This window comes from Balaenoptera acutorostrata, chromosome 3 (assembly GCF_949987535.1).
Source record: "Balaenoptera acutorostrata chromosome 3, mBalAcu1.1, whole genome shotgun sequence".
NCBI lineage: Eukaryota > Metazoa > Chordata > Mammalia > Artiodactyla > Balaenopteridae > Balaenoptera > Balaenoptera acutorostrata.
Genome location: NC_080066.1, coordinates 127481342 through 127497115, shown reverse-complemented (window position 1 = coordinate 127497115; position 15774 = coordinate 127481342). Strand labels below are relative to the sequence as shown.

Sequence of the window (15774 nt, the reverse complement as noted above, 5' to 3'; positions counted from 1 at the left end):
ACTTTTTGGAATAGTGTGTAAGAAACTGGCAGTAAGTCTTCTTTGGGGAAATGCACTATTTTTTTTTTTTGGCCACATGGCATGTGGTATCTTAGTTCCCTGATCAGGTATCAAACCTGTGCCCCCTGCAATGGAAGCGCAGAGTCTTGACCACTGGACCACCAGGGAAGTCCACAATAAGTCTTCTTTGAATGTTTGGTAGAATTCGTTATCTATGCCTAGGTTTCACAGAACCCTAAAAAATATTTAAAGGAATTATATCACTAGAAACACCACCACATTGGATTCAAGGAGACAGAGATGGTACAAAATGAAAATGCCTTTAGACACCTGAATTCAACGGGCATGAAGCAGATTTAGAATTCTATTCAGCCTATGATTTTATTTCTCTTGTGTTAATATGTAAGAGTGCAATGCCTCGTTACAGGGCAGGTGAATATTTAAAATTTTAACAAACTGCCAAATTGTGTTCTAAAGTGGCTCTACCATATGTTTCACCCAGCACTGAATAAAAGTTCCACGTGAATAAGAGTTAAGAGTTCTTCCATGTGTTCACAAGCAACTGCTATAAGTGTCTTTAATGTTTGCCATTCTAATAGGCGTGTAGTAGTAGAAGCCCATTGTGGTTTTTACCTTGAATTTCTCTAATGACTCATAATTTCGAGCATTTTTTACATGTTTATTTGCCATCCATATACCTTCTTTGGTGAAATGTCCATTCATATCTTTTGCCTGCTGTTAAAATGAATATTGGTTAATATTTCTATTCTCATTAACAGGAATACATTGAAACAACCAAAGAAAAAAAAACTGCAGTCTCTTCTGCACTCCCGCTTCCCTTCCTTCACACTTTCCCTGAGGCCAAACAGCATTGGAATGGCTTTTGCAATCTGGGGGGGTCTGGCTAAAAGGAAGTTACTAGAGGATGCATTTAGTATGGGCTTAGTAGGTACATTTATGTGGTTGGCAGTCACATCAACATATGGATAAGTTGTTGTTAGTGGTTCTGGTGTTGAAATTGCTTCTAAGAGTATTCTGATTACTCTGTAGGCTGACTCATCTAGCATTGTGATATGAAGACATACGAACAGGCATTTATTTAAACAACTGACACAGCTGAAAATACACCATTTTTGCTGCAATTTGGAGACATTTTGGGACATCTCACTTGGTACAAGTGAAAACCATAGACTCTTCATTTTGCATTACTTTCAAGTTTACTTATTAAATAACTGACAAAAATTGGTAAAAATTGATGGGCTATAAAACAGATGTAATAAAGATAAATAATATCAATAGAAAGATTTCTGTAATCAAGAATTAAATTGTTGCCAAAACAAATTTCAGATCCGATCAATAGCTTTAATTAATTTAAAAACTTGTAATTGAAGTTACAAATAGACCCTTGGATTGTTTCCTAATGCAATCAATGGAGAATAATAAATTGTCTGAACTTATGAGAAAAAGATTTAAATTTCCAACTGACCTGACATGAAGTGCTAGTCCCAGTGAAGGAAACATATAACTTGGGAGAAGGTATTAACAATGGTGTGCTGGTACTTGTTTAATAACTAGCTCTCTGGGAAAAAAAAATAAACAAAAGGGCTGATGTGTAGTTTTTTCCAATGGTGTAAATACTCCCACCACAGCCAATTAAACCTACCAATACGATATCACTGAGCCCAAAGTTGGAAGGAGATGCACACAATCAGCTCTTAGGAGGAGAGATGGGATTAGTGGTTTCCAGCCTTCCCAACACTGTATTGCAAGGAATATATCAACTGTAAATTGGTTCACAGGTTTGTCCATTAAAATGTGAGAGTGGTCATGGCCCAAAGAAAACTGAAGTTCTTTGAAATATTACAGTTCATATGTGAAAGAGAAAGGTTCTCTCAATTTGACAACAATTCTAAAGCTGTACATAGCATTAGTGATATTAGTTATGAGGCTGAAAGAAACTTTTATATGTTATCAATACAAATGTCAACAATCCTACTGGAGGAGAATGAATTGAGTTTTTATTATTCATAAAAATGTTAGAAAACAATGGTCAAATGGAGAAAAGACCAAAGAGTACGTAGCCAGAAAATATAAGGAAGAAAGGTTTTAAAGGTGGATCAGGCAATTAATGAAAATATACTATTTTTAAAATGTTGTGCTTTAAGTTTTGTTTAATAGCTATAATTTGCAATTTAATTTTCTCATTCTAAATCTTTGCTTTGTCTTTAATTTTGTATTAGTAATCGACATTCTTTTTCTTAAAGAGGACCCTCAGAATTGTATCAGTTTCAGCCCCCACAGACCCTGGATGTGCCCCACAATTGATTTATAATTCATCCTAGAGCCAGCTTAACTGTCAGATGCTAAGTGATAGTCTGCTACAGTTTTGCTGACCTCCAATGGCAAATTTTAAAGAAGAAAAAATTTTACAAAAAGTGCTCACAAATGAGTTGAGTTTTCTTCTAGATCTACCCACTTACCAAATTTTATTTTTTGGTGAGTACTTAATGTTTCTGAGTATCATTTCTTCATTTTGAAAATCAGGTTAACTTGTTTTTCTATGCCTTCTAAAATAATTATTTTAGGGAAGTGATGTACGGGAAAATATTTTTATAGAGTAAAGAAATAAATGTCATCCCTGAGTCTAGCTTTACTTTTATATACATGAATTATGTTATGGTATTTTGGTGAATTTCAACAAAATGATCCTCAAGACTTACTAACTTTCCAGAAACAACTTGGTAATATAATTTAATTATGTTAAAATGACCTATTCAAATGAATTTGTTAAAACACAAGTTTTTTATTATTAAAATGCACGTGGAGACCTTCACCATGGTGGACGAGTAAGACGCGAAGATCACCTTCCTCCCCACAAACACATCAGAAATACATCTACATGTGCAACAACTCCTACAGAACACATACTGAATGCTGGCAGAAGACCTCAGACCTCCCAAAAGGCAAGAAACTCCCCATGTACCTGGGTAGGCCAAAAGAAAACAGAAAAGACAGAGACAAAACAATAAGGATGGGACCTGCACCTCGGGAAGGAAGCTGTGACGGAGGAAAAGTTTCCACACACTAGGAAGCCCCTTCACTGGCGGAGATGGTGGGGGGGGAAGCTTCGGAGCCATGGAGGACAGCACAGCAACAGGGGTGCAGAGGGCAAAGCGGAGAGATTCCCCCACAGAGGATCGGTGCCGACCAGCACTCACCAGCCCGAGAGGCTTGTCTGCTCACCCGCTGGGGTGGGCGGGGGCTGGGAGCTGAGGCTCCGGCTTTGGAGGTCAGATCCCAGGGAGAGGACTGGGGTTGGCTGCGTGAACACAGCCTGAAGGGGGCTAGTGCGCCACACCTAGCCAGGAGAGAGTCCGGAGAAAAAGTCTGGAAATGACTAAGAAGCAAGAGACCATTGTTTCCTGGTGCGCGAGGAGAGGGGATTCAGAGCACTGCCTAAACCAGCTCCAAAGACAGGCATGAGCCATGGCTATCAGCACGGACACCAGAGACAGGCATGAAATGCTAAGGCTGATTGACAAACCATTAGCCAGACTCATCAAGAAAAAAAGGGAGAACACTCAAATAAATAGAAGTAGAAATGAAAATGGAGAAGTAACAACTGACACTGCAGATATACAAAGGATCATGAGAGATTACTACAAGCAACTCTATGCCAATAAAATGGACAACCTGGAAGAAATGGACAAATTCTTAGACAAGCACAACCTTCTGAGACTGAATCAGGAAGAAATAGAATATATAGCCAGATAAATCAAAAGCACTGAAATTGAAACTGTGGTTAAAAATCTTCCAACAAACACAAGCCCAGGACCAGATGGTTTCACGGGTGAATTCTATCAAACATTTAGAGAAGAGCTGACACCAATCCTTCTCAAACTCTTCCAAAATATAGCAGTGGGAGGAACACTCCCAAATTCATTCTATGAGGCCATCATCACCCTGATACCAAAACCAGACAAAGATGTCACAAAGAAAGAAAACTACAGGCCAATATCACTGATGAACACAGAGGCAAAAATCCTCAACAAAATACTAGCAAACAGAATCCAACAGCACATTAAAAGGATCATACACTATGATCAAGTGGAGTTTCTCCCAGGAATGCAAGGATTCTTCAATATACGCAAATCAATCAATGTGATACACCATAGTAACAAATTGAAGGAGAAAAACCATATGATCATCTCAATAGATGCAGAGAAATCTTTTGACAAAATTCAACACCCATTTATGATAAAAACCCTCCAGAAAGTAGGCATAGAGGGAACATTCCTCAACATAATAAAGGTCATATATGACAAACCCACAGCCAACATCGTTCTCAATGTTGAAAAACTGAAATCATTTCCTCTAAGATCAGGAACAAGACAAGGTTGTCCCCTCTCACCATTATTATTCAACACAGTTTTGAAAGTTTTACCCACAGCAATCAGAGAAGAAAAAGAAATAAAAGGAATCCAAATCAGAAAAGAAGAAGTAAAGCTATCACTGTTTGCGGATGACATGATACTCTACATAGAGAATCCTAAAGATGCTACCAGAAAACTACTAGAACTAGTCAATGAATTTGGTAAGGTAGCAGGATACAACAATTCATGCACAGAAATCTCTTGCATTCCTATACACTAATGATGAAAAATTTGAAAGAGAAATTAAGGAAACACTCCTATTTACCATTTCAACAAAAAGAATAAAATACCTAGTAATAAACCTACCTAAGGAGACAAAAGACCTGTATGCAGAAAACTATAAGACACTGATGAAAGAAATTAAAGATGATGCAAACAGATGGAAAGATATACCATGTTCTTGGATTGGAAGAATCAACATTGTGAAAATGACTATACTACCCAAAGCAATCTACAGATTCAATGCAATCCCTATCTAACTACCAATGGCATTTTTCACAGAACTAAAACAAAAAATTTCACAATTTGTATGGAAACACAAAAGACCCCAAATAGCCAAAGCAATCTTGAGAAAGAAAAACAGAGCTTCAGGATTCAGGCTGCCGGACTTCAGACTACACTACAAAGCTACAGTGATCAACACAGCATGGTACTGATATAAAAAGAAAAATATAAATCAATGGAACAGGATAGAAAACCCAGAGATAAACCCACGCACATATGGTCACCTTATTTTTGATAAAGGAGGCAAGAATATACAATGGAGAAAAGACAGCCTCTTCAATAAGTGGTGCTGGGAAAACTGGACACCTACATGTAAAAGAATGAAATTAGAACACTCCCTAACACCATACACAAAAATAAACTCAAAATGGATTAAAGACCTAAATGTAATGCCAGACACTATAAAACTCTTAGAGGAAAACAGCAAGATCCTTTTTGACCCACCTCCTAGAGAAATGGAAATAAAAACAAAAATAAACAAATGGGACCTAATGAAAGGTAAAAGCTTTTGCACAGCAAAGGAAACCATAAACAAGACAAAAAGACAACCCTCAGAATGGGAGAAAATATTTGCAAATGAAGCAACTGACAAAGGAATAATCTCCAAATTTACAAGCAGCTCATGCAGCTCCATATCAAAAAAACAAACAACCCAGTCCAAAAATGGGCAGAAGACCTAAACAGACATTTCTCCAAAGAATATATACAGACCGCCAATAAACACATGAAAGGATGTTCAACATCATTAATCAGCAGAGAAATGTAAGTCAAAACTACAATGAGGTATCACCTCACACTGTCAGAATGGCCATCATCAAAAAATCTACAAACAATAAATGCTGGAGAGGGTGTGGGGAAAAGGGAACCCACTTGCACTGTTGGTGGGAATGGAAATTGATACAGCCACTATGGAGAACAGTATGGAGGTTCCTTAGAAAACTAAAAATAGAACTACCATACAACCCAGCAATCCCACTACTGGACATATACCCTGAGAAAACCATAATTCAAAAAGAGTCATGTACCACATTGTTCATTGCAGCTCCATTTACAATAGCCAGGACATGGAAGCAACCTAAGTGTCCATCAACAGATGAATGGATAAAGAAGATGTGGCACATATAGACAATGGAATATTACTCAGCATAAAAAGAAATGAGGGCTTCCCTGGTGGCGCAGTGGTTGAGAATCTGCCTGCTGATGCAGGGGACACGGGTTCGAGCCCTGGTCTGGGAGGATCCCACATGCCGCGGAGCAACTGGGCCCGTGAGCCACAACTGCTGAGCCTGCGCGTCTGGAGCCTGTGCCCCGCAGCGGGAGGGGCCGCGATAGTGAGAGGCCCGCGCACCGCGATGAAGAGCGGCCCCCGCACCGCGATGAAGAGTGGCCCCCACTTGCCGCAACTAGAGAAAGCCCTCACACGAAAACTAAGAGACCCAACACAGTCATAAATAAAATAAATAAAATAAATAAGTAAAAAAAAAAAAAAAAAAAAAAAAGAAATGAAACTGAGTTATTTGTAGTGAGGTGGATCGACCTAGAGACTGTCATACAGAGTGAAGTAAGTCAGAAAGAGAAAAATAAACACCTTATGCTAACATATATATATGGAATCTAAAAAAGTGGTACTGAAGAACCTAGGGGCAGGACAGGAATAAAGACGCAGACATAGAGAACGGACTTGAGGACACAGGGAGGGGGAAGGGTAAGCTGGGACGAAGTGAGAGAGTGGCATGGACTTATATATACTAACAAATGTAAAACAGATAGCTACTGGGAAGCAGCGGCATAACACAGGGAGATAAGCTCGGTGCTTTGTGACCAGCTAGAGTGGTGGGATAGGGCGGGTGGGAGGGAGAAGCTAGAGCGAGGAGATATAGGGATATATGTATATGTATAGCTGATTCACTTTGTTATAAAGCAGAAACTAACACACCATTGTAAAGCAATTATACTCCAAGAAAGATGTTTAAAAAAAATGCATGCAAATATAATCTACCTCATTCCATAAAGGATATAAGGTGGCTTTCAAATAAGATGGTGAGAAAATAAAGTTTTACGATTTGCTCTGCTCCTGAATGCCTTTAAATTGTCTTTAGAACAATTTTAAAATAATATTTTATGCAATCTGAAAGACATAAGAAACAACTATCTTCCAGATTTAGTCAGAATTTTACAAACCCTCTTACTGTCCAGTAAAGTATTAAGAATTCTTATTTCTTTGAAATCAAGACTTTTACCAAAAACTGGCAGGCAGTCATGGACTTATTTTGCTCATTTTCATTTATGTTGTTGCCCGCATCATATTTTTTTTTTATGCTGGTCACTAGCATTATTTGTGGCTAATCTATGCTTTGTTGTTTGTGAGCAGTGACTCATGAGATGCCTCATTCTAAAGATTATTTTGTCAGAAGTAGCAAGCTTTTATCTATGCCTAATTAGCTCCTGGATGTTGACCTCAAGTTATATCAGTAAATAAGCTGAAGCTACCTTTTATATAGTTCTATGGTACTAGCTCTTGAATATATGAATAGAACAATGAAATGGACAACCAGGAAGTAAATCTATCTATATATGGATCTATAACTAAGCATATGATAAAATGTATTTTGCCATTATTAAAAGAATGTGAAGAACATTAAATCTTACAGAAAAGGCTTAAGAAAAGAAAAATCAGGATATAAAAATGGCACATATAAACTTATTGCAAGAAAACATGCCTAAATCTTGCCTACATCTTTACATTTTTGCCATGCATATATACTAATTCTTCAATAAATATGTATTATATTTTTAAGCAGGAAAAACTGTGACTTTTTAAGCTTATTATATTTTAACTCTACTAGACACTATAAACTAGATTTCCAGTCTCCTCTATGTTTCAGTGCCCCACCATTTATACATGGTTTATTAGATGTGTGGGGGTGAGGAACAGAAATAACAGAGCTCCTGAGCCAACTACAAAGTTAGAACTCACAGTCCCCAAGACTGTCCTCACTTCTGACACAAACTGCAAGTTTGGGAAATTTCCCAAATCATCTTCTGATTTGATAGTTCACTGTAAGAATTCACAGAACTCACTGAAGGCAATTATGCTCATGGTTACGGTTTGCTGCTGGGAAGGAGACAGACTAAAATCAGCCGAGGGAAGAAGCACATAGGGTAGAGTCCCATAGAAGTACCCAACGTGGAGTTTCCATTTTCCTCTCCTCATTGAATCAGGATACATTACTCTTCTAGCACTGATTTGTGACAGTAAGTATGGAGTTTTGCCAACTGGGAAAACTTGCCCAAGCCCCAGAGTTTTTACTGAGACTCCATTACGCAGCCATGATTGATTGACTGATTGCAAATATGGTTGAGTCTCTAGCTCAACTGATACCTACATCACATTATTGGTCTTTCTGGTACGGTCAGCCCTCACTCTAAATCACATTGTTAGGCTAGTGAATATGACCAAAGTCCTTAGGCAAAGAAAAGACACTAGAGATTACCTCCCCGAAGCTTTGGGCAAGGCCAAATTCTTTACTCAGGGATTAAGCAGGTCAATAATGTATTGGTTTACCATGTGTATCAAACAGCATGGTAACTTATCTCTCATCTAGTCCTCAATGTTTGCTGCCATAGGGAAAACCCAAAATGTGAATGGATTAAAATATTTGACAGGTGAGGCAAAGCTTTTTAAAAAGCCTTCCAAAGTCAGTACGTTATCAACTGGAATACTTATTTCATAATTAAAGAATGCTTACATCTAATTACTAAGGATGCTTGTTCACTTTCATAAAGAAAAGTTCTGTTCAGTGGATGAAGAGGTCATCCATCACACATACAAGATTCATTTAACCTGAAATACTATTGGGTTCATGTTATGATATAAATGATTATGAAACCTCAATATTTAACTAAATATTTCTTCATGCATGTCCGTAAACCTAGTAAACCACATAAAACTTCATACTATTGGCAAGCAACTTGGGCAGCAGGGGAAAAATAACATTGCTCTCAACATTTTGCCTTTTAAATAAATGAACAGGGACTTGGATCTAAAGGACATGCACTCAATATGTGGGAGGACAAGCTTCATACACAACACCCTGACCCCAGATCAGTGTTTCTGAAATTTTCAGACTGAACTAAGGCCTTTTAATGTAACAGAGCAGGACCCTGTGGGGCCTTCCCAGGACAGAACCCTCCCCCATATCCTCTGCTTTAGCTCCTCTCTGAAGTACATAGATAGTAGTGTCTGATGCACATTTCCTGAGTTGTTTTACAGATGCTAAAACCCCCACCAAGTGAAAGACATTAACTACTTGATGACCATGAGCACAAGGCCCCTAGGCCTACTGAAATCTGAGGATTGATAATGTTAACCCTTGTGACACCACCCTGTTACCTCACCAACAACCAATCAGAGAATTGTGTAAGAGCTGATCACAGTACCCTGGGACTCCCCTCCCTCACCTTGCCCTAAAAATGCTTTGCTAAAACCCATCAGGAAGTTTCGGATTTTTGAGCATTAGCAGTCCCAAACTCCTTGTATGGTGCCCTACAATAAACACTGAACTTTCCTTCATCACAACCTGGTGTCAGTAGATGGGCTTTACTGTGCGCAGGCAAGCAGACCCAAGTTTTGCTTTGGTAGCATTAAAAGAGAAGGACTTTTAAATATATAAGTAGATACTTTGTGTTGATTCAAGTCATCTTTAGTATAGCATTTTTATTATTATGCTCTACTATAACATCTTTATTATTTATTATAATTATAAATTATATCTGTTACAGCATTACTTATTTACAATTATAAAACTACACATTAATTACTTATCACATGAAACTGATTAATGGCTTATAAATTTTGTACAAGTATGAAACATGAACAAGTAAAAATTAACAAACTAAAATCAATCAAATTCTAATGAGCATATTTATGCACTACTTCTTCCTGATTTAATCCTCACCTATTTTTTTTTCCAATTTTCTGGAACAATGTAAAAAAAAAATCACTCATTGGAGGAGAACTCATCCTATACCACCAAAGCACAAAGGTTAAGTATATATACTCAGTTCCTAGATCCAAAATAAAAAACAGATTCTGAAAAGGAGAAAAATCAAAATGTATAAAATATCAGTCAAAATATAAAATGCATTAGGCTCCTGGGACTAAACTGTTAAAATCATCTGACTATATTTCTATTCAGAAAATGTGCATTTGTCAAATAGTTAAGAGGACCATTGTGAATCAGCTGCTTGAGAGACAGGCAGCGGGACCACCCCTTAGCCATGACAATAGACAAAATTGGCTAACTTTAAAGAAAAGGCCAGCCATAACCATCACTCTTTTACATTCACTACTCACCTCTAGGAAAATATAGTCAAGTTGCTCATCTAGACTCTCAAAAATATTTAGATTACAGCTCCCAGGGTGAAGTTACTAAAAAACACAGATGAAAATGACTGTTCATCATCAGTGCAGAATTCACACTTCATTGAGAGCCCAAGTGGGAACATGATCTCTGAATCACAGTATACTGTCAAACATCAAGTGATGGAATGCTACTTAATGACTCTGTGATCAACAATGCAGGTGGTCCCAGCAGCAGGAGAGAGCATCCAGGGTGCACGTCAGTCAATATATTAGACTCCAGTGCATATTTTTCTCTGAGAACAAAATCGGGTTTAGCTCTTCGTGAAATGTTTGAAATGCGATATCAAAGAAGGAAAGAAAGTGCTGCATTGAATTGATACACAGAACTGTTCTTTTCCAGGCTTTGCATGAAGGCAGAGGATACTGGGAATTTTATTGTATTCCTTATACCGTGCTAATTCTAAGTACTTAAAGGCTGCCTTGATGAATACATAATCAATCAGTACAGAATAGTGCAGACTTCTTACACAGGGGTTGTGGAACAGGAGTGTGAAACTACAGAGGAAAGTGCTTCACAGTCAAAGCTGAATCATCAACTCTAAACATGTTTACCTGACTGCTTTTTAAGGGCTCCAAAAAAATGATCTCTCCCTACCCATGCCAAAATGTATTATTCTAGGTTATGATTATTAGCTTTAGTCAAATTTGTTTTTTTTTAATTTTTCTTGGGTATACACAGCAAAATGGTAAAGTGCTACAGCCTGCTAACACTGGCTCACAAGAGCTGATTGTGTACATCTCTCCCCATCTTCATGTTCATTAATATCACACTAGTGGCTGAAATTGATAATGGAGTATCTACACCAGAGAAGTCAAAAAACACTACAAATGGGGGGTCTCCCCACCCCACTCCCCAAGGAGCAGGTTGTTAAACATTTACCAACACACTATTGCCCCTCAGTAGTGTTGTGTACTCATTCAAATATTGTGCTATGGGTCACACAATTGGTCAAAAACAGGGAACAAAACCAACGACCTGAAGAGGCATAGTTCTTGTTCTCCTAGATCTTACCAGTCTTATGTAGTTGCCATGCCCCTTTCTTACCTTATTCCTTACCTTCACTTTCATATGTCCTACTCATTCCTTAAGCCATCTCTCTTTTATATGACACTAGTGTCTCCCTTTGCTAAACTTTTATTGCAATTATCAAAGTAATACATTTTGTAAATAAGATCTAAATTTTTTCCCATGTATGATCTTCTTGACTATATTTCATGTTACTTCAAAGCAGACAAGTTTTAAACTTTGTTGCAAGGTTTGCTTAGCATGAAGCACATTGTGGGTGGCAGGAGCTGGGAGATAGGGGAACACAAAATTTTGGAATTGATTGAGGGGAATGCTTTTCTTTTAACATTTAAATAGAATGGTGTGGCTCACACATTTTCCACAGGCTCCCCTCTAATATTTGTAGGACTAGGGCAAGGAGTATAAACAGAGAATCCCAGCCTCGCTCTCCCCTTCTCTTCCCACCCTCTGACTCTAGCCTACAACTGTGAGGGGCCCAATGCTTAAGTGTGGTAGGGTGATCAACCCCCTCATTTTGCCTGGGACTGAGGGGTTTTGGGGGATGCAGGACTTCAATGCTAAAACTGGTACAGTCACAGGCAAACTGTGATAGGTCATCTTTTGGATTAAGGAAAGAGGATTATGCAAGCAGGTCCAGAGAGCAACAAAACACCTGCTGGTCAGAGATTTCTAGGGTTTTGGAAACACAAAGCATGGCCTGGACAGGTGACGGTGAGTGCGTGATAGCACACGAACTGTGGTTGGGTATCTTCCTTTTACCTCACACACTCATCTCTCCCAGAACTATGACATATTCTGGGCATGTAGTAGTAGAAAAAGATACAAACATGTTTTTAAAGTAAAACATATTAAAAGCATGTGCAAGTTACACTCATTTCTTTTCTTCAGTGTTGCAAAGCCTTCCTTTCTGACCTCCCTGCATCCATTTTTTGGCCCCTTCCAGTCTACTGACCATATTGTATATATCGAGTGATAAAACCTATGTAAATCTCTTTAGTGTGTTCAAATAAAAGAGCAGGACCACTAACTTGATAAAATGGCCCATTGTGATACGAAAGGCCCCCCCAATCCCACTGGACTCACATTATGCCACTAACCCCCTGTGGCACTCATAGGCACACTGGCCTTACCCTGGTTCCTTCCTTAAATGATCCATCTTCTTGCCTGCTTCAGGGCCTTTGCATGTGCCAGGCCCCATGTGCCACTGTCACTATGTGAAAGCTCTTTCCTGATAAAGTTTTCCCTGTCCAATCCTCAGTCTAGATCAGGGTTTCATCCCAGGCTTTCAGACCTCATCTTGCTTTTCCTTTTTGCCACATTTTGTACTTTGTAATATGATGACATGTTATTTGAATAACATATAACTTCTCCTCTAGACTTGTAAACTCAGCAAGGGCAGCATAATGTTACTTGTTGTTTTATCTCCATATACAGATTATATAGTAAACAGGCACTATTTGAGGAAAACAGAAAGGCAGAAATGAAGGAAGGAAGGGGAATTAAGCAAGCTTCTACATAATGTGGTAAAGTTCACTACACAAGGAGTTTTAATATTTCTACTCTAATATGGGTATTTTATAAAACCTCACTCATTTTAAAAGCAGGAGTTATTTTGTCACAACTTATGTTTCCCTGTTAAAGAGAAAGCATTAGCAACAGAATATATTCGCATTGGAAGGATTTTGTTCCATTATGTCATGGATTTGTGAAACAGCACCAAGGAATCAAAAAAGCTAGAAAAATCCAAGGAGGGATTATATACTATTTGTAAATTCTCTTTCTCTCTTTCATTTCCCTCCTTCCTCACACTCTGATCCTGATCATAATATTTTCACAAAATCTAATATCAGAAGAAAAAAACTATTAAGCTCATTCTCAGTAATGTGCAAAAGATTAATAAAGTATAAATTGTTACTTTTTTTTTTTTTCCCACCTCGCGGCTAGTGGGATCTTAGCTCCCAGACCAGGGATAGAGGGCAGGCCCTGCAGTGAAAGCGCCAAGTCCTAACCACTAGACTGCCAGGGAATTCCCAATAGTTACTCTTTTATACAGTTCCCAGAAGCTGTAACATTTGAAAATGCAAATAGCCTAAAGTTAAAAAATTCAGTTGGTATTCCAATTATGTGGATGCCATTTTGACAATAAAATCATTCCATGTGGCCGAATAAATAAAACAACCAAAGTTTCATGTTTCTAAAGCAACTATCAAGCAACATGTACAACAGATATCTTCTATCCCCATCTACCCTCTACTCTCATTTCTTCCTGAGCCTTACCAGCGAGCTCATGCCAAGAAACCACTTTACCCATGGAAGGTGACCATATACCCTTTGACAAACAGCAACTGATCCACAAATGCTGACAGGAGATATGAGCTCCGGCAAATGGATTATTTAGACAAACCAGACACAAAGTACGAGTAGCTGGAGAGACATTACTCATTCAAGTTCTAGGAAAATACATCTTTTATAGTTAAGACAAACCTTAGGGCAGAAGGTCTATGCCCGAGAGGGAAAGCCGGAGAGAAACGACATCCTGCGCTGCTGCAGCAAGGTCCAATTCTCTACTTGCATGCCCGCAGGCCAATATACCCACCCGCCTTTCCATCCTGCGCATGTTCCAAATCCCCCAAACGCATGCGTAGAGTGTCACTGCATCTATGGTGGGGACATTGTGAAAGAGTGTCCTCAAGTCCTCTATGGTTCCCGCGCGGGAAGATGGGCAATGTATATAAGGCGCGTGCGCAGGCGTGGAAGCAACCGCTTTTTTTCTCTTCGACGTGCGTTAGAGATACCTGGTGTCGCCATGGGACGCCGACCCGCTCGTTGTTACCGGTATTGCAAGAATAAGCCGTATCCGAAGTCTCGCTTTTGCCGAGGTGTCCCTGATGCCAAGATCCGTATCTTTGACCTGGGTCGGAAGAAGGCAAAAGTGGATGAGTTCCCACTCTGTGGACACATGGTGTCTGATGAGTATGAGCAGCTCTCTTCTGAAGCCCTGGAGGCCGCCCGAATTTGTGCCAACAAGTACATGGTGAAAAGTTGTGGCAAAGATGGCTTTCACATCCGAGTGCGACTCCATCCATTACATGTTATCCGCATCAACAAGATGTTGTCCTGTGCTGGGGCTGACAGACTCCAGACAGGTATGCGAGGTGCCTTTGGAAAACCCCAGGGTACAGTGGCCAGAGTCCGCATTGGTCAAGTCATCATGTCCATCCGCACCAAGCTTCAGAACAAGGAACATGTGATTGAAGCCTTACGCAGGGCCAAGTTCAAGTTCCCTGGGCGCCAGAAGATTCATATCTCCAAGAAATGGGGCTTTACCAAGTTTAATGCTGATGAATTTGAAGACAAAGTGGCTAAGAAGTGCCTCATCCCAGATGGTTGTGGAGTCAAATACATCCCCAGCCGTGGCCCTCTGGATAAGTGGCGAGCTCTGCACTCATGAGGTCTTTGACCGCACTGGCAATTTTGACCATGCTGGTCTGACTTTTGTGAACCAATAAATTTTATTTATGGCAAAAAAAAAATTATTTCTTAATTTTTTTATACTTTAAAAATATCCAATTTTTAGAATATAGACTAATAGAGAAATAATTTTTGTGTTAAAATTACCAGTTTTAATGACAAATGATAATTTCATTTCAAGTGAGAGTGAAACAATTTGTATGCCATTTATAGAGAAAGCTGTTGCAATTCTAACCCACACTTTTAACTTAGAGAGTCTAGGGAAATATGTCAAAAGTTTTGTTTGTAGAGAAGTCATAAGTTATACAGCTGTCATTACCTTGAATAAAAAATAGCTAGAGAAAAATCTGAGATTTACAGAAAATATTCTTATTTTTTATAGAAAATAAACAATTGGGATGAAAATAATGGTAGGCATTAGTCATTTCAATTACAATCTCTTTGAAACTAAAAAGTCTATTCTTAAACTTGTTGCTTATGTTTTCCTTATACATTTCTGCACATTGTTTTTAGAATTACCTGTCACCTCCAATTATCAGCCTTAGAACAATTCGGGATCACTGCAAAAGGTTTCCCCAGACAAGCCTTACATTATCTTACAATCAAGGAACGACAATCCAATCTTTTCTTCATCACAGAAAGGTCATAGGTTGACAACCAAGTTCATATTTCTTGATCTGAGTCCAAGTAGAACCAACAGAAAAGAGAAAATGAAACTAAATCTGCTGTCTGTCCTCTAAAAGGATCCTAGAGAGAGTTTGCAGTCATACGTGTTTGCCCTACTTTAGAGTTATGCTGATCATACAGGTGTTTTTCTGCTTTGTTTTATTTTAGAAATTACATAAGCTAAAGTTTCTGGGTCTCTTCTACATTCTAAAATTCTGGTTATTTAGTTGTTTAGTTATTTGTTATTT

The 15774-nt window shown here is 38.6% G+C and overlaps 1 protein-coding gene across 2 annotated transcripts; it reads left to right on the top strand.

Annotated features, from left to right (window-relative positions):
* The first annotated feature begins 14195 nt into the window (after window positions 1-14195).
* Window positions 14196-14840, top strand: RPL10L (ribosomal protein L10 like). 2 transcript variants are annotated; one of them, XM_007192801.1, is made up of 2 exons: window positions 14196-14304; window positions 14386-14840. In XM_007192801.1, exons 1-2 carry the CDS (start codon window positions 14196-14198, stop codon window positions 14838-14840), a joined length of 564 nt encoding a protein of 187 aa, XP_007192863.1. The 2 variants fall into 2 exon arrangements, with proteins under 2 accessions (XP_007192863.1, XP_007192862.1); XM_007192800.2 differs by having other exon boundaries at window positions 14196-14840.
* The last annotated feature ends 934 nt before the right edge of the window (window positions 14841-15774 follow it).

What these genes read in the sequence shown, in the direction of transcription:
- RPL10L (XM_007192800.2), top strand. Translation starts at nt 14,196, where the DNA reads ATGGGACGCCGACCCGCTCGTTGTTACCGGTATTGCAAGAATAAGCCG.